Below are 22217 nucleotides of genomic sequence, written 5' to 3'. Positions count from 1 at the left end.
ATTTCAAATGATGTGCTTTCTATGCAAACACAACAAATGCTTTAAGTGCCTTCCTTTTGCTACATTACAATAAAACTAACAAAAGCTTACAATAAGCCTCAGTTTAATTTATTGGAAAATTAAGTTTTATTTTATTTCCTTTTTCAAACATGCTTTGTCACAAAATTTCAGGAATGCCAGATGACGCAGCTGGTAAGAATATGTGCCAGAGCAGCTTTGCCCTACGAAAAGTTAATATGGAGGTGAATCCAAATTGCTTGACTTAAAAAATTATTTACAAATACAAATATCAAAATTGCATTGAAAAATGACGATATCTGAAGCTTTGAATGTGTCACAAAGCACCGAAAATGGAAAGAGTTTTGCACAGCTGCAACCTACCAAGAAAATGACTGTCAATTCAAACTTAAAAAGACTTAGAAGAACATTAAGCAAAGGAGCTCCAAACAGCCCATTTAAACTCTGGAGGAGCTGCAGAGCTTTACAGGAAATGGAATACTGGAAACTCCTAGTCAGGTCACTACATGCAGTTTGGCACTATTTAGGAAACAGGTAACTTCTGAAGCAAATTAGTTACAGTGGGTTTTATTTGGTTGCTATCAGTAAAAAGGGTTGAAAGCATGTATTAATTACCAATGCAAATTTAAGAAAACTACATACCCTTTGCAATAATGCACTACTTTTTGCTGAGCTACGATGTAAAATCCCATCTAAATATGATAAACTTAGTGGCTGTGACCTGACAAAATGTAAACAAGTTTAAGGGGAATGAATACCTTTGCAAGGCACAGTTCCTATTAGCAGAAGGTCACCAAACACAATACTGTTCTCTGCAATAAAGATTTGAAACTGTGACAACTGAATGCAAGTGGCTGCTCTGCAAGCAGATTAAGACTTCAACAGTGATATGAAAATGACAGGCCTCGGGCTGATGTGTATAATCCATGTGAATCCAAATGTTCACAAATTAGGTTGAGAGATGAAGATAAGTGGTGGGGGCCAAAAAGTTTGAAAATGAAAGTCAGGTTGAATCTCCTTCTCTGAGAGTTACTAAGTATTCAGGAAAAGCTTCATTATGTCCACTGTGAAGATGACATTATGCTATAGCGCTAAATAAAAGCACAAAGGACATATAAGGGAGGCTTCTCGTTTTAAATATTTAATGTAAATGCAAATTATTACCACACAACTTCCCTGAGATTTCACAGTTGCAGATAATTATTTTAATTAAAAGAATAGAACTTAGTAACTAAAATAACAGGTCAAAAGTTAAAATGCTTAACTGCACTTAATTTTTCCTTTAAACAAGTCCATGTTTGCCTCAACCACACTTTTTAGAGCAATTTGAGAGTCATCTTGTGCGTGACAAGTAGAGCAGATTCTGGATTCGTGAGGATGTTTTTGTTGACCCAGGGTGACAGACCTTAAGACTTATTTGGCTGGAAGGAATGCTTGTGTCCAAGTGCCAAGAACCCACCCTTAGCCAGAAACACAAAGTCTAATTCCTCTGGCTCCTCGGTGCCAGCCTCTGTCTCTTAGCTACACACACAGTCCCTGAAATGTATACTCGCACAATGCTACACTCAGGCATGAATGCACATGTACAGAAGCCTACATATTCAGGAGGTGAAACTCATTGAAGAATCCAAACATTCTTGATTCATGTAAACAAATACTGCTTACAGCCTGAAACAGTCCACTGAGCATCTGACAGTTCTCACCTGGACTCTTCTAGCAGCAATAGGAGCCGGCAACGTGGGGTTTCGGTGGCTGCTATGTGACCCAGTGTCCCAAATACACGCTCTGCAGCAATTACATCATTCATGGTCACCTAAAATCAACAAAGAAAAGTTCACTGATTGCTATTTAGCATGTTTCTACAGTTGACTTAGAACCTAAAAACGTTAAGTCTGTCTTTCATGGTTTATGAAGTACAATAACAGCGGTATAGGAGAGCAGACTAAAGATACATTACACTTAAGAGTTTAGCTTAGTCAATGTTAATGTGCTCCTGCGAAATATAAATGACATAGCTAAGAAAGATGCTGACTTTCAGTCTGCCAAGAGTAAAAATAAAGTTAGGTATAATGATGTGTTCACTTTATATCGTTCATACAGCAAAGTTAAATGAGAAAACACAATATTTCATGTGTCTGTAAGTAACTATTTGTTTCACAAAACCTTCTCATCTGTAATATACAGTTTACAACATTTCCTAACCCTAACCCCTAACCCGTTCTTGATGCATTTGTGCTTGATTTCTAAACTGATAGAAACAGGTTGTTTTAGTCAGACTGATGGAACCACCTCTCAATGCACTAATAGCAGGAAGTCTTTTGGGGTATGTTTCTACATTGTCCTAGCCAAAACATTTAACCTAGGCCTCTTCGGACCAGACCACCTTCCTTCACATGTAAATGGCCTGCACTTGCATAGCACTTTACACTACATTCACCTGCTGATTGTGGTAAGTTGTACAGCCTGCCCTGAGCAGACTGACAGAAGTGAAGGCTGTGATTAATGTTATCTAACAAACCTCTGAGATCTTCATAGAACAGAGATTATATATAGAGATTAAATTATACACAGATGGACCCAATTTACTTGTTAGGTGGAAGATATTTTGGGGTATCAGAGTAAAGGGAACTGAATACATATCAGAGTTTTCTGAGTTCTATTTGTAAAATATAAACATAGACATTCAAGTAATACTTTTCTTCTACTAAACAATAATGCACTAATTTCTGTTGGCGTGTCACAAAAAGTCTCAGTATTGAAGTCTGTGGTTGTAACGGTGAAAAAGTTCAACATGCATACTTTACTACAAGATGGATACTGTACTACAAATGCAGTATTCATGCACTGTACATACTGGTCTGTACTGAAACAGAAGCCAGCCCTCACCTCCTGGCCATTGATCTTTTGAAGGTTGAAGTGGTAGAGACGATAGATGATGAATGAGCGCCACAAAGCCAGGCTGACCACTGGGTTTCCTTCTGGATGAATGGTCAGTTGGTCCAGACGCCTCACCTGAGCCAGAGCAGCGAGCTGGGGGAGACGGCTGATGTTGGTTTCCAGAAATATCAGGTGCTAAGAAAGAAAAAAACAAGTCCTACATCAATATTTTTTTTAATTATTTGTTAAAATGCCAAAGAAAATAAAGGGTAAAAATTTGCTTTAGGCTAAAACTCTATTTCAGTATTTGGCAATTTAAAGTATTACACTGCTATCAACAAATATAGAGTAACTTGATGTAATGTTTTTGTACAAAAAGATCCAGTACCTACCAAAGAAAAGACAAAGACTGAATGTCTAGCTAACTAAACCAATGCAGGTGCCAAAAACACAAGTTTCTAAATTTCACATTTGCACCAATCAGGGTTATCTTGGCAAATATTTTGCAACTGTAACATAACAAAAATATGATGCAGTTTTGAACCCAAAAACAAATCAGGTCATCCTGAATTGTCCATCAAAGGAAATGCCCCTGCTTACTTTTCAACTTTTCTTTGAATTATTCTTAGGATTGTTTTAACCCTATTTCCTGATGTGAATTTACACCTTTTTTACACCTTGTGTTTTCTTATGTGATTTTTACTCAATTAAGATAATAAAGCCACAGATTGATGAATCTGATTGATGACGTGGGAGTTCTTTTTTTAAGAAATAAGGGGAAAAACATATTTTTCCAGAATTAATATGCTGATCACCAACAAAAGCCAATTTGAAGACTAATTTCTACTCAATGTATATTTTCCTATTTTAGTTTTGATTTTGATTTTTTATTTTTAAATAGTTTTCCATGTAACTGGTGGCCTCACCGACAGATTTGGGAACTTGACTCTTATCCTAGGAAGTGTGGGAACGATGGCATCAAAGTTAATGAAGCGGAAGGCGATGACGGTGACGGCACCAGCAGTCTGAACACCCCAGCCTCTCTCCAGGGCCTCCAGGGCTCCAAGTCCAAATAAACGCAGGGTGTCTCCATCAAGCTCCGCCAGGTGACTGTCAGACAAGGACAAGCTCTGAACGTTGCCACTCCCTGTCTCCACAAGTCTGGAAAGAAAAACATGAAAACATCCTATTTGAAACAGAAGTGTTTCAAATAGGAAACACTTCTGTTTCCTATTTAAAGGGAAGTTTAAAGGCTAATCTTTGAGGAGGCAAAGGAGGATACAGCTATTTGAAGAATTAAACAGGAGGTGGCTGACAGTATCCTGCATGTTTTGGTTAATAGCTGCTCTTTGCTTACCTGCACAAGAGCTGAAGTCCTTATTTAATGAGAAGAAAATCTTGAGAGCAGAGAATCTTAGCAAGGCTAAATGAGATGTGTACCCAGGTGATAATTAGCAGCCTGTGTACTCACCTTTTTAGGTTTACATATACTCAGGGGACATTGCTTTATAGCAGGGTATCATAGAGTATCACTGAACAATTTGAGTTCAGGCCGCCAACAAACTAATTACCCGTTTTCATACCGAACATAATGACTCTGTGGCTGAGACCCAGAGTGGATAGACTAATCCTTAGATGACAGAAGCTTAATCCAATACTGTTCTGACCAAGTTTTAGAAATCTAATTTCTTGACTTCACAAAGGTAGTCAAGGTCAGTTGACAACACACAGTACTATACTCGGGTAAAAACAAAAAACAAAGACTTTTTGAGGAACTACAAGACTTTACCTATGGAGATGAACAAGACATTTCTGTAAAATAAAATCAGACGTACTTTGAGTAGCTTCCTCTTATGAAACATCACACCACTGTCAAAGTCTTTCAGCTAGACAATGATATCAAACACACAATCGCTAGACTTGAATCTACTGTAGTTAAATCAATGTAAAGAAGTGAAGAACACAGACGAGACTTAGACACTTTTAAGTTTAGAAAAAGTTTGTGAGAAAGAATGGGTCAAAGGATTACCTGAGCAATGGAAGTAAGTAATCTTCAGTAATATTTATTTTTACTGTACATTGGATCAACTAAAGATTGAATCAAAAGCATTCTGTTTAGCATGCCCAACGGCTCTGTAAATGTTACACTGCAGAGCTTGCCTAAAAGCCAATGCTAAGGATGAAACACTAAGAATGAAAGATATTGAAAAAATAAAATAATTGATAAATATATACCAGGTGTAGAAATCCACATTTTCCTCATTCATTTCTTTCTGATGTTTTTTCCAGCACTCTCTACAGTTTGGGCATTGTGATATATGTGGGCATCTACTGCAGTTGTGCTCCATCCACGAGGTTGACTATTGCAAATTGTGACCTTGTGACACTTGGAATATATTAGCCAGCAATTATGCATTGCAGTTTTCTGCAATATAAACAATGTGGACACTGGACTTCTCTCCTAATACAGAATTACCAGCACAATGGCGAACACAGTGGCATTGATTTAGTTAACATCAATGCAGCTTTAGAAGATACTTCACATCTTTACTGCAGCTAAAAACAACACTGGAATGTGAATTAGAGTCAGGTCTTAATAACTTGGAGATGAAGCGTGACATATGGAGAAAGCACACAAAAAATGAGAAAAACTTGTGTGCACCATCAATCCTCTGCACTATGTCAGATGATGTCTCTCCATGATCAGGGCTGAAAGTCTGCCAGGTGGCTCTGAGCTCCATTGTGTCACAACGCTACAGATAAATCATGAAGGCGGAGAACAAGGCACGGAAAATGATGTGAAAAAAAACTATGGCAGTAACAAACCCTGAATCTACTTCAGTTAGCTCCATCTCACATAATCCCACAGCTCTATTAAAAGTGACATCTGTCATCTCTAAAGAAGCTTAATCTTCCCAAAGAAACATCCAATGCACGCATTTACAGCTGTCTGAATAATGTAAGGCAGTCACACTGTCTGAGTTAATTTCATTACAACATAGCATTCCATCCTTTCATTAAAAGTGAAAACTACTAAGAGTCGTTGAGGCCAATAATTTGAAGTGTTCCAACATCATGTGTTGTTTCAAGATTTCACCTCTCATTAATGAATCTGCGTAAACCTTTTTCCTCATCTTTCTATCTCGACTGATGCGCTAGACACATTCCACCTGTCTTCTGCCTTAAACATTTGGCAAATGAAAAAGACATGACCCTGCATCAGCTATGGTCTGGCAAATTCTGCTCCCGTAAATCTCAATTTGCTAACAAAATTAACATGCTCAAAGTGGCGTCAGCATTAACTTCAGTCTCATTCCGATTTGTCGCCAAGTCGTGGTAGCTAATGTCAAGCAGAGATGAGATCATGTGTTTTCTTTCTACATGAAAGAAAATTCTTTCTTAATCCAACGAATCTTATGATCTGTTTAAACAAACTGAGGAAATTATGTTTAAAGAGAGAGAACATTCTGTTCTCTCTGAATGTGACAACCGCGATCAGTTAATGCACACTGCTGCAGATTTCAAAATAAATTTCCACAACAGCAAGAAAATGAAGACTTGGTAGAAGCTAAAGTAGAGAGCGGAATGCCTATTCATGAAAATAAAACTGAAGTTTAGAGAACTATTTTGAAAAGTTAACTCTAATTTTGTGCAAATATCAGTGGTATCTTCAGTCTGTCAGTCTGCCCATACAGACTTCCATGTAATGCTAAAGTTATTAAACTATAAATAGGTAGACAAAATGCAAGTTTAAGAAGAAATGATGTTATATCTAAAGTACCCTTAAATGAACTAAGTAAGATTAAACAAGAATTTGTTGTGCAAATGATTAATGTTAATAAAGAACCCGTCAGCTTCCTTAACAACTAACTGTATTTAGTTGTTAAGGTGGGATATATCAAACATAACTTAAAAGAAATTGAATTTGCAACTGGACACCTTGAAGTTGGCCTCTGTGTCCTTAAGCAGCTCTTGCTCTTTCCGACACTTGGCATTCAGCATGTCATTACAACAAGCTCAATTAAGCCATTAACAACCTTTCTTAGGAGCACAGCACTGAGAAATAGTTTGCATGATAAGCTCAGCAGAGTCGCTGTTCCACCAGGTGTTAGCTAATTGTTGCCGTCACTATTCTGGAGGATCTGAGTAGGGAAGGCACAGGGGAGGGGTGCTCTGTGAAGCGGAAGCTCGGCTGGAGAAATAAGCTTTTACTTTGTGAAAGCAAGCATTTAAGAAACCATGAATGACTGGAATCAGGATTCAAGGATTGCTCAAACATGTGTGAAAGAATTAAAGCAACACCTCAGATATGTGTTTCATGAGGGAATAACATTGTAACATGATAGAAAGCTCAAAAAAATCTATTGAGTCTACACTGGACTGAATCATATCAGTTGTACCTTTTCCCTCATTGAAACTACTTTAAAAACAAAAGTGTTGGCATTGAAGGTTTTTGTTTTGGGGCTATTTTTACATCACAATGCCGGGAGGAAAGGCATTCTCTGAAACATGTAATAATATTCCTTCAGACGGCCCTCGCTTTCATCAAAGCCCTCCTCTTCATAACTCACCCAGAGCTGGATCACAGTGTGTGCATGAGAAGCTACCAGACATTTGACTTCACAAAACAGTTTTCAACATCGTGTTATGAAGTCTAGCAGGGGAAAGCCTGTTTTTTAACATCTCCCACAGATACTTGTTTACTATCTCTCAAGGTGCATGACTAAGGAAGGTCTTTTGGTCCTGAGCATGTAAATAACAGGGCCACTGTGTTACTTAAACATATTATAAGGTGTGTTGGGAACAACAGCTGTTGCAGATATTGCATTCCTCAACTGCTAAATGGTATTTTAGTTACTGAAGATTTTACAGGGACATCAGTTCCAGAAGTCAAGTAACGCATCGGAAAACATATCTCAGGAGTTGATGGGAGTGGATCTGTGAACAGCATTAATGCTGCATTAAACATGAGAGGAGTTTTTCCTTACTTCGGATCTCGAGGGCTGTTAGGACGGCTGTTGGTGCGGAGTCTGTTTTCTGTTCCCCCTGATGGTCGTTCTGGTCCTGAACCCGGACTTATCCGTCTGTTGGAAAAATGCAAAAACTTTCAGCAACATTAAAACACAATGTGTACAAACCTGAGCAAATTAGTGTCACTCCTGCTCTTCATTTGTTTGCTTGTCTCTCTGGTTGTGATGAATTTATATTTTGAGACTTTGGCTATAGAAACAAGGACCTGGGATGAAAGTAGTTATTTGAAATCATCCTAAAGAGACCACAAATATCTGAAAAAAAAATCCTGAAAATTCCTCCTTGTCATGACACTTAACGATAAACTAGACCTAGAAATGTTCATGCCTATGGCAAATAAGATAAGGCCACATGAATTTGAACATACAGGTTTTTATGTCTACTTTGGGTTTAGTAATAGGACCACTGTTATAGTATATTGAAAAAACTCAGATTATCATATTTTGTCACATTACAACCCAAAAATGGATTTAAAACTCTGAGAAGTGTGGTGTCCATTTGTTTTCAAACAGAAACCTATCAGGACATGGCTGTCCACAAGGTGAGTGTCAACTATAGAAGGTGCCAAGAGGTCCATGGCAATTCTACATAAAGACAGATTTGGACCTAGTGAAATTTGGTGAGAAAAAGTTATTGTTCAAAAACAAGCAATACAAGCAATAGAAGTCCCACTTGCCACAGTGGGGGACAAAACAAGTATTTGGAAAAAGTCAGTACAAAATTCAATAGTTCAATCTATGAATGACGTGTGTGGGCAAAAACTGACACTGCACACCACCCTGAACACACTATTCTCAAGGTCGAACATGGTCTTAACAGAATCATGCTGTGGGATGCTTTTATTTCCTAGGATGTGCAAGATGGCCAGAGTTGACAGAAAGATGGATTAAGTTAAATACAAGGCAATAGCAGAGGAAAACATGCGAGAGCCACACAAAGACTTGGAATTAAAGCAGAGGTTAACTTTCCAGCAAACAACCAGAACTACTGGTTGTTTGCCAGTACAACCAGTAGTTGTACTGGCAAACAACTACTTGTTGTTTGCCAGTACAACAAACTGGCAAACAGTTTGATCAAAGCATAGTCATGTGTTAGAATGGCACAGTCAAAGTTCAGACCCATATTCAATATATTCAATCGAGAATCTATCATAAGAAATAATAGAACTGTGTTCACATTTATTCCCTATTCAATCTAACCGAGTTGGAACAATTATACACAAAAGAAAGAGGCGAAATATCAGCCTGAAGGCGTGAAAAGCTATTGGAGATAAACAACAAAAACCTGCAGCTCAATTTGCTTCTTAACATAATTTCATTAAAATAAATTTTGACAGCAATGTGACAAATTGTAGAAAATTGCAAGGGGTAACGGATACATAGCAAGGTACTGCAGTTTTGGCAAAATAGTGATTCCAAATGTTTTAAAAAAAATGGTCTGGTATTTTATAAGAAACATTATGCAGTACGCACCTTGGTTCTTCTGGAGACGTCTCCTGTCCAAGGCCATTGGTCTGCGCGGGGCTGTGAGCAGGACTGTTCTCTGGACTAGCGTCCTCCTTAGAGCCGTTTGTTGGAGGCAGCTCCAAGCAGGCTTTGACACCCTCCCACTGCTGGGCCGCATTACGGATCGCTAGACGGCGCTTCTCCTTGATGAATACATCAAACACACAAACACAAAAGGTGTAACTACTCCAGTACATTGCACAGTACAGTGTATACATTTAGAGTGCAATTCAGTTCTTAGGAGACCAAAAAAAAGATAAAAAGCTTTTGATATTTGTGGTTCCGTTTGGTCAGTTGTCTGCTTCCTGCTCATTCTGCAGAATGAAGTGCATAACTTGCCACATTATTCCTTCCTTGTTCTATTACAGTTATTCCTTCCTGATAACTCACTGCAAAACCTAATCAGAACAAATTCCTAGTAAGAGTGTTTAAGACTCCATGGCTTCCACATTCATTACAGAATGGATGTTGAAGTTAGGTCACTGAGGGAAACTATGCCAATCTCTCTATTAGGAAAGTGCAAGTTATTTGTTAAAAGGTTCATGCACAAGACTGAGTATTCAAGATCACATAAACAAAATGCCGTTGTCAGTAAAGTATTTGCCCCCTCACATGCTTCTTCTGTTTTTGGTTTTACATCACATCTTAAATGATTCAGATCAAAGAAATGTTAATATCAAAAATTGAATAAAATACCATAATAAGTTTAAATGGTTATTTTTCTTTGTAAAGGGAGAAAAACAATCCAAAACCAATGTGAAAAAGTGATGTCCTCCTTATTAAATCCTGAATTAACTGTGATTAGCTTTGTTTTTGTAAAGTTTAGATCAGTTTCTCTTGAGACATTGAGGCCAGATTGCAATCTGAAGTGTAGAATCAAGACATTACTTAAATACTTCCCTGTCTGACAACATGAAGTAAGGTAACTGATCTCGAAAAGAAAATGCCTCTCATAAAGGAATTCAAAAACAGATGATAAACAAAGTCATCAATATCCATCAGTCTGGAACAGCTTACAAAGTAATTTCTAAGGCTTTGGGACTCCAGTGAGTCACAGTGGGAGGAATTATCCGGAAATGGAGAATACATTAAGTTGTTCTGAAGATTTTAGGGAGCAATTACTTTTCACTCAGGGTCAGTTTGGTTTGGATAGACTGTTTTCCTTAATAAATGAAGTCCTAATTTAAAAACTCATTTTGCTCATGTTGCCTGTTCTGGTAGTCTGATGACGTAAAACAGAAAAACTCTTAAGAAATCTCTGGGGGTGGGGCGAATATGTTTTCACAGTCCTTTCTTAAGTTCCTGAAATACAGCTTTCAAATAAGTTCTGAGATTTTGTTTCACAAAAAAGCATGTTACATTATTTAAACAACAAAAAAAACCTTGCATATAAACACCCCAGGAATAATTGTAATACATCACTCATTCATTGCGTAACTATATACATTTTAACACAATTTAAAAAATTAAATAAAATGGATCAGAATAAGGCAACTGTTATATCTTTAAAAGAATTAGACCTTAGGAAGCCTCAGTATAATTAAAGCTAAATTGAACTTTTTCAACAAATGCTCATCTATGTACCAAAAACAACTAAGCAATTATCTGCAATCTAACATACAAAATATTAGTTGCACTTGAAATTGCACATCAGTACACTCAACCCATGCAGATCTTAACACCAGAACAAAGCAAATACGATTAGTACCTTATGAATTGTCTGCTTGTGACTCTCCTTCTTCTTTTCTTCCTCTTTTCGAATCAATACACCTGCCATGCGCCGATCCTCGTCCTGAAAAGGAAAGCTGGTGCAATCATGGTGTCGCTCCATTCATGAGTTGTGAATTATTCAACAGAGCTAGGAGGGCGTGAAGGGGGATCACAAAAGAGACAGTCTGGGTCTAAAAGACTCTTCCCAGCACCAGAGATCGACCACTATGGAAGCAGGGCGAGGAATCCTAACACCAGCCAACTGCATCACAGGATTATCTGTCTGATTTCCAGTCTCAGATAAACTGAGCCCAGCTGTTGTGGAAAGGCAGAACTCCCAGAATGCAATGCTCTCAAAACAATCTGAGCCTGCTGGCTAAGAGCGAGGGGATATTCAGCTTTCAGTGAAAAGCTAGCAGAGGCGCAACTTCAGAGTGATCAACAGAGTTTGATCCATTGAAATGAAGAAATAATGTCAGCAGCTGGAGGAAGTTTTGATTCGATCTTGTGAATACTGTCGCACAAACTGAAAAACAAAAGATTCTAATTCTTGAAAATCTTGAAATCTTGAATCTTGAAAACATGAAAGTCTTCTGTGTTAATTACTTTAGTGCGGAAGTTTAAAGCAATTAAATTCCTAGTGATTTTGTGAATAATTGCATTTATAATAAGAACATTAGAAAGCATCTTCAAATGTGAACGGCCAATTGGACAGTTTTCGCAAATGAAAAAAACTGATGCAGTGCCTTCTAAAAGTATTTTTTATCCTTGAATATTTTTACATTTTATTTGGTTAGAACTGGTCCAGACCCAAATTATTTTAGAAAATGTGACAAAGCTTTGAATGCTTTTTTTGTCAGAGTGTCCATCCAATCTGAGAGGGCGTTAGCAAATTTACAAAGCCGGAAGGGCAAAAGTCTTTCAAGATGGTACATCAAAACACAATTTATATTTTAATTTTTTTTTATTTTTATTTTTTTTACAAAACAGTTATGAATTTCTTTTCACTTGACAAATATGAGTGACTTTGAGATGATCTATCATGTAAAAAATCCAAATAGAATACATTAAAGTTTATGGTGTAATGAGTCAGGTTGTGAAAAATGAAAGGCTATGAACATATTTTTAAGGTGGTGCATTGCATTTCATTGGATAGTATCTGCAAGTGAGAAAAACGGATACATTTGGATCAAGTATTTTTCTGATCTATAGAATTAAATTTAACTAAGTAAAATATATTTCCCCCAATAAATGAAGCATATGCAGTACATGGGCTGTTTAAACCTCCTCTTCATTTTCTTCTAAATTGTGAAATATTTTCCTCTGTTTCATTAATAAGATTTAATCTACCAGCAGTTAGCCTGAGGTCTTGACAGATTAGTGACAGCGTAGTGCAGTGGAGGAATTTTTGTCCAAAGCAGATCAGGTGAAATATCATTTAGATCACTGTTAACAGAGAGGCTCAATTGCTGAATGAAAGAAAAAGAAACAGACTGATTTCTAGGTCTTTAAGCTGTAGGCAGTAGCTTGCTGAAGATATTTCACGTATCACACACAGATCATGAATCTTGAAAAACTTGGTGTTCCCTTTTTATGTTTTGAGGGCGAGGTCTGTGGTACTGTCAGATTCCTTTCAGGTACAAGCTCAGACCTGGGTGCTCATTTCTGAATGCAAGCTAATGCTCCACTGTAACATATTCATGACATGTGGTAGAAATACAATGGTGCTTATTATGGTAATAATCAAAATGCTTTACAAAGTAAAGTAAACAGGATTTAAATTTATGTATCAATCTATCTATTGTATGTATGCATGTGTACATGCATAGATACATACTAGAGCTGTATCTATGCATTAAGAACATTTAAATGGTGTGTTTGCATTTAAATGTTCTTATATAACATGGTTGGTTAGGTATTAATATTAGCATCTACAATGATGCTCCTACAGCACATTTTCTCTCTTTTTGTTGCAATAGTCTTTAGAAAAATACTTAGTCAGCAGTCAAGATCTTTAAGAAAGTAAAGTTTCAAAAGTGCTTCTCAAACTACTACTTCTTTGTGCCATTAACCCATTAACGCCTGAATAAGCCAATGAAAAAAGAGTGAGTCTTACTGTGATGCGCTTCATGTCCAGCTGTCTCAGGTGAAGCACACAGCGCAGGACGGCCTGCTTGTACCATGTCTCCAGGGCTACAGGATTCCCATCCAGGGTGAGCTCAGAAATGGACTGCGACTCTCCAAGACAGGCTAGCTGATCAAAACTAGGTAGAGAGGAAGAACATTGTGAGCTCTTAAGAACAATGCGTCACTGCATAAACCACTGAGCCATAGCTTATGCTTAAATAATGGAGCTTTTAGGCAGCCTGTAATTAACACTGAAGTCAAAGAGAAGGACATCCTTTACCATCTTTGTATCATAAAGGGTCATTTGTAGACGCGAAGAAGCAAAATCATGACAATATTGATTATATTAGCATTTTTGTCCCTTTTGGTGTTTGACTGCCTATTTTTACACCTTTCTGTGGTTTATATTGAAATAAACAGGATCAACTTTATAAATTAGATTATGATTCTATTCTACTGAATAAATGTATTCCAGTGACTACTTCAAAAATAAAATTAGTAAATGGCATATAGATTATAATTCAGTTATTTTTTGTGATTATGGCTTACATAACTCACTATACATAGTGAGTTATGTAATATATAAATATATAAACCCCTCAAAATTAATTTTCTCTGAAAATCTGATCATATAAAACCAGTAAATAAAGAACTTTTTTAAATATGTAAATGCCAGCCTACGGAAAAGTATATCCATGCACTGTATAAGCACTCAGTTCTTGGTCAGGGATCTTTGTACATTTAATTACTGCATCAGTTGTCGTAGCATTGACACAATCAACCTGCAACTCTGCTGAAGTGTCAAGAAAGCACAGGTTGATTTAACAACTGTCATCAGTTTATTTGCATTGTTGAGTCTGGTGTTTCTCATCTTCCTTTTTTTTTTTCAAAACTCCTGTACCTGAAAATAAAATCCATAAAACTTTTCAGCTGAGGGAAGCATGAAGTGGTAAAAATGAATTCCAGGTAGATGGCTGAACCGACTACATAAACACAATGAACCAACAGCACCAAATTGCATGGCTTCCTAAATCTTCAACTCTCACACTAGACCTCAAACAAATTGGATTTGTTGCTAAATCTGCTAAACTTTTCATTTCTAATTGACTGTCCACTGGGCAACTGTCAAGTCAGTTTCTGTTTTAAAAAACTGTAATCATTAATTATTACGTAACAGTCAAATTTTCTGAGAAACTCAGAAAATTTTCTAGAAAAGTCTAGAAAAATTGTTTTATTTAGCTGTAAGCTATAATAAAACACAAACAGTTTACATCTGTTTGTGTATATATATATATATATCACCCTGTGTAATGAATAATAATCATAATGTGAAGGTTTCATTTAATTGTATTCAGTCTATTTAAATATACCCATTATAAAAAAAATATGTAGATGATGCCATTAAAATTCCTCAGCCAGTTTCAATGCTTTGTAGGTTTGCAGGAAAGATGATCGTCTTGGGACAAATTGGTCTCAACAGGACTTATCCCTTCATTCTGTCATATGTTTTGTAATACCGTCACAAATACCTCATCCTTAGTGACAAGTTTTGAAATATAGAATGTTTCTAAGAAACAAAGAAATGGGTAAAAGAAAATGTCATTTGAAACTTGTTTAAAGTGGTCTATCAAGACTTTTAAGGCTTTAAAAAAGATGCAAAAATGTAAGCCTTTTTTAGTGGCTTTTTAAGATTTTGTAGAGACCCTAAACATCACACTTTTTAGGATATTTCTGTTTCAAGGTTCTCTACTGGGTAAGGTAGGTACACCAAACAAATGACTGTGCTCTGATTATATACCTAGCAATAGAGCACAACTGTTCCTCTTTCAGTATTATATATTTTCAAATGTTTATCCCAGGCTTTAAGCTCTTGCTATAAGTTTACGTTCAACAGGATTGGCTTAATTAAAATAAAATATGAAATACAAACAACAACAAAAAAACGAAACAATTAGCATGCACAAATTACCCATTTCTTATTATATACATTGTAATTAAACTAAGAAGACACTGTAGAGTTAATTGGAGCTTTTTTATTTTAACTCAGTATCTGATGGTATTTATTTGTTCCTGACTATGTGTGACCCAATGTTGAATCATGCTGACACTTGAACAACAGTGCAGGCAAGAGATGTCAGGTCAGATCTAACAGTACAAGGTTAACATGGACAAGTAGGCTGTCCCACCATGAATCCCACATTCAGAGGAGATGCTGTGTTGCTCTGACAAAGTAACTCTGAGATACCTCCTTTGTTTAAAGATCGGTGAGGAAGGAACAAAATAATAACATATTTCCAGGGGTGACAAAAGTGTAATTTGGGATATGATCAAACCAAAACAATGCCTATAACTTCAATTCAAAATCTTAGTAACACCTTTATTACTTTTTCTCAGATTGTGTCTTTGGTTCCCTGAATAACTTTAAGCATTCATCACAACTATTTCATACCTAGCATTTCAAATACACACAAAAAGGATACATGTAAGTAGATTATGTCTGTATTGTTCTCAGGACGTGTGTGAGGCTGTGTCCGTTCTGCCTCTTTTGACAGAAGCTGCCAAATCCCAGGGGAAGGGACGTGGCACAGTCCAGCCACCATCCCTGTCTCTGCTCTGTGGGAATGAGGGAGTTAAGCAATACCAGCTCTTACCTGTGGATGTTGTTGCAGCTGAGAAAGAGACGCTGCAAGCCGGCCAGGCGGTCCACCTCAGTCTAGAAAGAGAAAAGGGGAGAGGAAAGACAGAGGGGTGGATGGAAGTGAAGAGAAGAGGATGTTCAGGACGAGGGCACTGCATCGTCACAGCTCTGTTTGCCTCTCCATTCCCTCAGTCACCTTGCAGCTCTTTGCTCTAGCATTCAGCATCCTCATCCACTCTGCGCATGCACACACACACACACAGAGCATGCTGCCTTGTCTGCACATGGAGGGGAGGGGCAGCAGAAAGAGAGAGAGAATGAGAGAGATGGCATGAGGAGAACAGTGGGAGGGGAGTGTGTGCTGCGCTAATGCAGAGATTTCCTGCAGCAGGAGGCTAACTTGAAATGCTAACTGGGACATTTACACATCCAGGAGCACAAACAGCTAATGGCCACAGAACTACATCACACTATAAAACAAGGGCAGCAAAGGTAAAGTCAATAAGAAAAAATGGCCTAGAACTGCTTTTACTGACTCGTCAGCTCCCATTCAAAATCAATACACACAAATACAGTGAGGGGGTGGGATGAAGAACAGCAGCTGGCCAGCTGGCATGCTGACCTGGACACAGAGAAACAAAGGACTATGTCATAAAAACAGCACCTAATCAGATGTCAGAAAGGTTGTACTTCATGTAGAGCATCTTACGATGTGTATGTGTGTGTGGATGACCAGTGATGCACATGATGGGAGCAGAGAGGGCACTCCCAGCAGCAGCCTGAATGAGCTGTGTCAGCATCCACCCATCCTGCAGCCAACGCCTCACATCGCGGTTTAGATTTCCTGCCCAGCTTCTGCATAAATCAGACTGTAGCCTAGCTTAGCTTATGCTAGCTCCTTCATTGACAGCAGTACACCAATGCAGCAGATACGCATTTCTTAGAGTTATCCACAGTCTACATCCATACACAAAGTATGGATTTGCACTTTGAATCTTTCGTTCTCACTACAGGCCTCATAAATTCAATAACATAATTTTAATAGTGTGAACCATCTGGCTTACAAGCCATTCAACTGCCTGAATTTCACTCACATACACTGGTTCAAGATGACAGTCTTGGTGTAATGTGTGTAATGTGTTTTTCTGGTATATTTTTCTTCCAAACAACTGAGAATTGTTTAAGCACCACATTATTGTTGCCCACTATTATGACCATTCAGTAGCATAATCCACAATGTCACAAAGCTTAAATCATCTCAAACTGGGTACTTGCATATGAAATCTGGGTTACTCCAATTGCCTTCACAATTAAGGCTATTGGAGTAACCAACTGCCTAAATTAAGTTAATTGTTTGCCTGGGGGATGTGGTGGACGGGACAGTCACGTGATCAATGTTCAGTTTACCAATTTGCAGCAACTGTGTGACATTATGTCATATAAACTGAAATACCTGAGGAATCCTTGACACCTTGGTAAATCTAGGATAATAAAGGGTTTAGCACTATCAAAACATCCCCAGACCATTTCACCACCACAACCCAATTCGCAAGAGTGTTTTTTTTTTTTTTTGAGGTTCTGTGTCAGTCTTAGACAAACTGTAACAGGATACAGGCCTTACAAAAACATTCATAGCCAACACAAAAAACACTAAGAATCAAATGAGCTCAGATGAAAATAGAACAGCTAATTGTACCTGCCACCATCAGTCAGATAACCATCAAGCAAGCAACATCAAAGGTTTCCCTTGTATCGAAAACCATACAAGTTAATTGCACCTTTTACAGCAAATTGTTGTTTGATAGTACCATGTTCGATTAAGAACCTGGGATTTCTCAATATGCAGTGCCTTTTGGATCGTGAGAAATTTGAGTTTATTTGAAGTAATTCTATTCACTGTATTTCCCAGGGAACCTCTAATACTTTTCTTTGAAAAAGACCCAAGTCATGCTGTCCAGTGTTATCCAGCACTGACAATGTACCTCACTCCCCAAATCCCTGCCCGTGTCAGCCTCTGTGTGGATGCTGGTGAAGAAGCAGCAGCTGCATACTGTCTTTAGCTAAAAATAGCAGCTCTATCCCAGACAGAATGATGTCATCACTGGGCTGATGAGCTACAACAATCGCCCACCAATGTGCTCTCTTTTTCAACCAACCTGATCGATTCGAACCAATCAGCTGAAAGGATTTGCTGGGAGCCTGTGCACAGCTGCATGCTTGTGCCTCCTTTTGTGCCTGCAGGGTGTATTTATCTGTGTGCCCGTGCCTTCACCTTTTTTTAATCCTTGCCTCACCCTCTGCTCACTGACAGCCTGCGTGTCTTCAATTTTCACACTTACTCTGAATTCCAGTGGATGTGCTACTCCAAAAACATTGAATAAGCTCTCACCAAAGCATGCAAAATGACACACCACAAAAGGGGAATGAAAGGCACTCAAATAAACACCACTGCGCGTGGGCCCTGATGGGAATTTTTCATATGTTGTTGAATTTTGAGGCAGGTCTTTCAATAGGGCAGACATGCAATAAGATCCTGGGAAGTCTTTTCTAAGGTGCACCACAACTGCAGATTAATTCTTTGCACGAAACCTGCTTGAGGTCTTATGTCAATCAAAATCCTTTGCTGTTCTCTGTACAATGTTGCATGCTCTTGGATCATATTTGTACTATTTGGATTGTAACAGGATTATTGTTCCTGTTAAATTATCATTTTTGTAGATGCATATGTGATTGTATTCAAGCAAACTGTTTTTAATGTTAGTTCCTATGGGGAAAAAAGCAGAGCTCTCCTCACACAGAGATGTTAAGCTAATTAATCTATAGTAACACTTTGAAAGTCTGCTGCAGATTGTCTCGCATTAACCATTTTTAGGCTGCTTAAATCAAGTAGCTCAGAAGATGAGAAAGCCCGAGTGCTAATCCAAAAAGATAGTCTGCTTCTGGAAGACACCTTTTTGCCTCATCTCACTGTTGCTTCTGTAGACTACTCTCTCTCTTTCTTGTTATATAAAAAGGATTTCTTCCTTTCTAACGTTTGCAAAATTACATAAACTGCTTTTTATTTATTTATTTATTTTTTTTACAAATGGATGGTTCACTTTCGTATCTGATTAGAGTGATGTGGAGAAACTATTATTAAAAGTATCAAGCAGACAAAGATAATCTTAGTACATACAGAACATAAATCAAATGGCGATTTTTTTAAGATGAGAAATTCAAGTCAACCTGCCCCTATATAAAGAAGTATTTACCACCTTGTTAAATCACAACTTAACAGTAAATAAGAGTAATAACAGAAAGCAGAGGCTGTACCAACAGAGGAGAAGGGAAGTTATTGTCATCTATTAATCTGGAAAGGACTATAAACCCATTCGTAAGGCTTTGAGACTCCAGCAAACCACAGCGAGAGCCAAATGGAGAAAACATGGAACAGTGGGGAACTTTCCCAGAAGAGGTTCACCTACCAAAATAAATTTGTCATTTTGTTTCACGTAATCAATAGTGAGTAGAAAAACTTGTTTCCTCATTCTACTGTGAATTATCTCATGTTACATTTTACATCTTTTATTTCAAATATAAATTCTTGCAATGCATCTAAACACATTATAAATCACCCCCAAATAATTAATTCAGTGAAAAGGTCAGATTTATCCTTCAGATTTAGTTTTGAGGAGTTAGAGACTGAGCGATTTATGAAAATTAAACCAGCTAAATTCAGTTCAACAGAAGACGAATAATTTTAAATCAGTTTTGCTGATTTCACTTTTCATCTGCCTTCCCTTTCGTGTAAAGGAAACGCTTCTGCACCTGGAGGATGGCGTTTTACTGTGCTGTGATAAAAATGCTTGGCAGAAAGAAACACTAATGATAGAGACGAGAGAAACTGCTGATGGGTAGCAATTTCTATCTCTTCTTTTTCAAATAACATTAAATCCAGTAATTACTGTTTCTGAGCTTGAAGGCAAAGGACACGATGAGTGATAAGAGTTTTCACTCAATACACAAAGTTGGGATTTTTTTCCCCCTCGCTCAAGGAAGCAGACCAAGACTTAAGGGATTTGCATACAAATGAAGGGGCTTGTTTTGGCACGCACTGCTCTGTTTATCAGATTAAAACTATAGTAACCAAAGAGAAGTGATTTTCCGCGTTTCGAAAATCCAGTTTCTCTTTCACTGCACCGGAAAGTCAGTGGGAGGTTATGGATAATGACCTCCCAGATCTCCCTAGGCAACAAAAACAGGACGGATTTCACCCCAGACTCTCAGACAAGGACTATATTGATTTCACTTCTGGTTTCGCTGTATTTTTAACACGCATGCTCCATTAAATCTTATAAAAATGAGAACAGAAATCATCTATGGAAACTGAAAAAAAAATATTATTTGCACCTCCACCACATGTCAACATAAGCATGTGTGTTTTTTTTTTTCTTTTTTTGTAGAAAAGTAATGTGTGTATTATTCCAAGTAGAAGTGAACAAAATAAACACACACAGACACATGCATGCATGGTTCCATTTAGAAATGTACTTGTGATCATTAGAGCTCTGAGTTGAGGCATCGTCATACTGGATAAAAATAAAGCAGTGGGAAACGGTAAATTACAGCCATGAAAGCACACAAAACCCACCAACTCACCAGCTGTGCTGTGTATGATTAATTATTTTTTTCCCCTTTTATTCAGGCCATTGAAGAGAGGAAAAGAAAGCATTGGGGTGTTTTGCAAAGTTATTCATATCCCTTAAAGCTTCCCTTATTTTGCATTATTACAACCAAAAATACTATTGGGAGTTTATGTGTTAGACCACCACAAAATAGTAATTGTGAGGTGCAAGTAAAAAAAAATTAAAACTCTTTTACAAATTTAAAATATGAAAGTGTGACCAGCATATGTAAACAGCCTCCTTTACTCTGTTATGCCTAAATTCAATCTAGTGTAATCTCAATATTAATGAACAAATAGCATCATCAAGGCCAAAACACACAGCAGACAGATCACGGATAATGTTATGGGGAAAGTAGTGTTACAAAATAATATCCAGAGCTTTTGAACTAACACTACTTATCAACCTGAACACACCACCCCCTCAATAAAACTTGGAGGTTGCAGCATCATGCAGTATGAATGATTTTCTTCAGGTGGGAGAGGGAAACTGGTCAGAAATGATAGGAAGATAGATGAAGTTAAATACAAGGCAGTCCTGGAAGAAAGCCTGCAAGAGATTGCAATAAACTGAAGACTAAGCCGGGAGTTTAGCTTACAACACAATAAGAAGCCTAAACATACAGATAAAGCTACAATGGAATGGGTCAGACCATAGTATATTTATATGCTAGCATTTTCCAGTCAAAGTCCAAACCTGAATCCAATTGACAATTGCTTTTAAAAGACATTCTCTGACCAAATTAACTGAGCTTGAGATAGAAAAATTATTACACAGTATTAACTATTGGACTGAATATATACACATAATACACATTTCGAAATGGCTGTGTAATTCTTCTTTATTTGTGCAATTATGCCCTAGTTAGTTTTGTAGTACCAAATCCCAATAAAATTACATTAAAGTTTGAGGTGGTAGCGGGACTTGTAAAAAAGTTAAAGAGTTGTGAAATGTTTTTCAAGGAACTCCAGTTAAGACTTTTAACTTTACTTTCATTTAATACGTAGGGAAAACAAGACAGACCGCAATGTTGGTAAAGAGGCTTCTTACCACCACAGAGATGCAATTGTACTGCAGGTTGAGTTCAGTCAACGAGCCGAGGCCCTGCAAATTCTCCACACTTGAAATGCGATTACCGGACAGGTTCAGAACTTGGAGCTCTCTCAGGTGGGATATATTTTCCATCTTCCTGATCTGTATCAAAGCAAATTGGGGAAAATTACATAAATTTAATACATTTTAACACATTCAGCACTGAGTCATTTTAATGATCTGCAGATATTATCAAGCTGTTAAGAAATTATTCCACAAAAACTGAACAATCGCTCTTCCTATGGCTTTCTTGAAACCTCATATTACCTACGTAAGAGCGTCACAACCAAACACAGTAATTATTGTATTTCAAGCAAGCAGCAATTCACCGACCCATGACTTCTGGTTGAACCTTTAAATTATAAAAACAAACATGTAGCTTGAGGCCATTCAGTGGTGAAACCTTTTACTTCCTTCCTCACCTTATTATTAGTAGGAGGGGATATTTAGGAAGCTTTCTGTTATTTCAAAAACTTCACATGAATCCCTCAAGGTTGTTAAGAGACTGTGAGATGTTGTGCTTGCTCTCTAAATTTCTCTCGCAGTGAGAGGAAT

The 22217-nt window shown here is 37.5% G+C and overlaps 1 protein-coding gene across 3 annotated transcripts in view; it reads right to left on the bottom strand.

The window, feature by feature from the left end:
• LOC103138049 (leucine-rich repeat-containing protein 49) overlaps positions 1-22217 on the bottom strand; it is a 32245-nt gene that overhangs the window by 3272 nt on the left and 6756 nt on the right. For all 3 annotated transcript variants that reach the window (XM_007552118.2, XM_007552117.2, XM_016671559.1), the window contains 9 exons: positions 21621-21764; positions 15920-15981; positions 13258-13405; positions 11140-11223; positions 9399-9574; positions 7884-7979; positions 3822-4056; positions 2905-3090; positions 1722-1831 (listed from right to left, as the gene is read on the bottom strand). In XM_007552118.2, coding sequence (XP_007552180.1) covers positions 1722-1831; positions 2905-3090; positions 3822-4056; positions 7884-7979; positions 9399-9574; positions 11140-11223; positions 13258-13405; positions 15920-15981; positions 21621-21764 — 1241 coding nt within the window. The remainder of the gene's footprint in view (positions 1-1721; positions 1832-2904; positions 3091-3821; positions 4057-7883; positions 7980-9398; positions 9575-11139; positions 11224-13257; positions 13406-15919; positions 15982-21620; positions 21765-22217) is intronic.

Source organism: Poecilia formosa, unplaced genomic scaffold (assembly GCF_000485575.1).
Source record: "Poecilia formosa unplaced genomic scaffold, Poecilia_formosa-5.1.2 Scaffold46, whole genome shotgun sequence".
Classification (NCBI taxonomy): domain Eukaryota; kingdom Metazoa; phylum Chordata; class Actinopteri; order Cyprinodontiformes; family Poeciliidae; genus Poecilia; species Poecilia formosa.
Note: the sequence above shows the minus strand (reverse complement) of the source record. Positions and strands in the feature narration are given on the sequence as shown.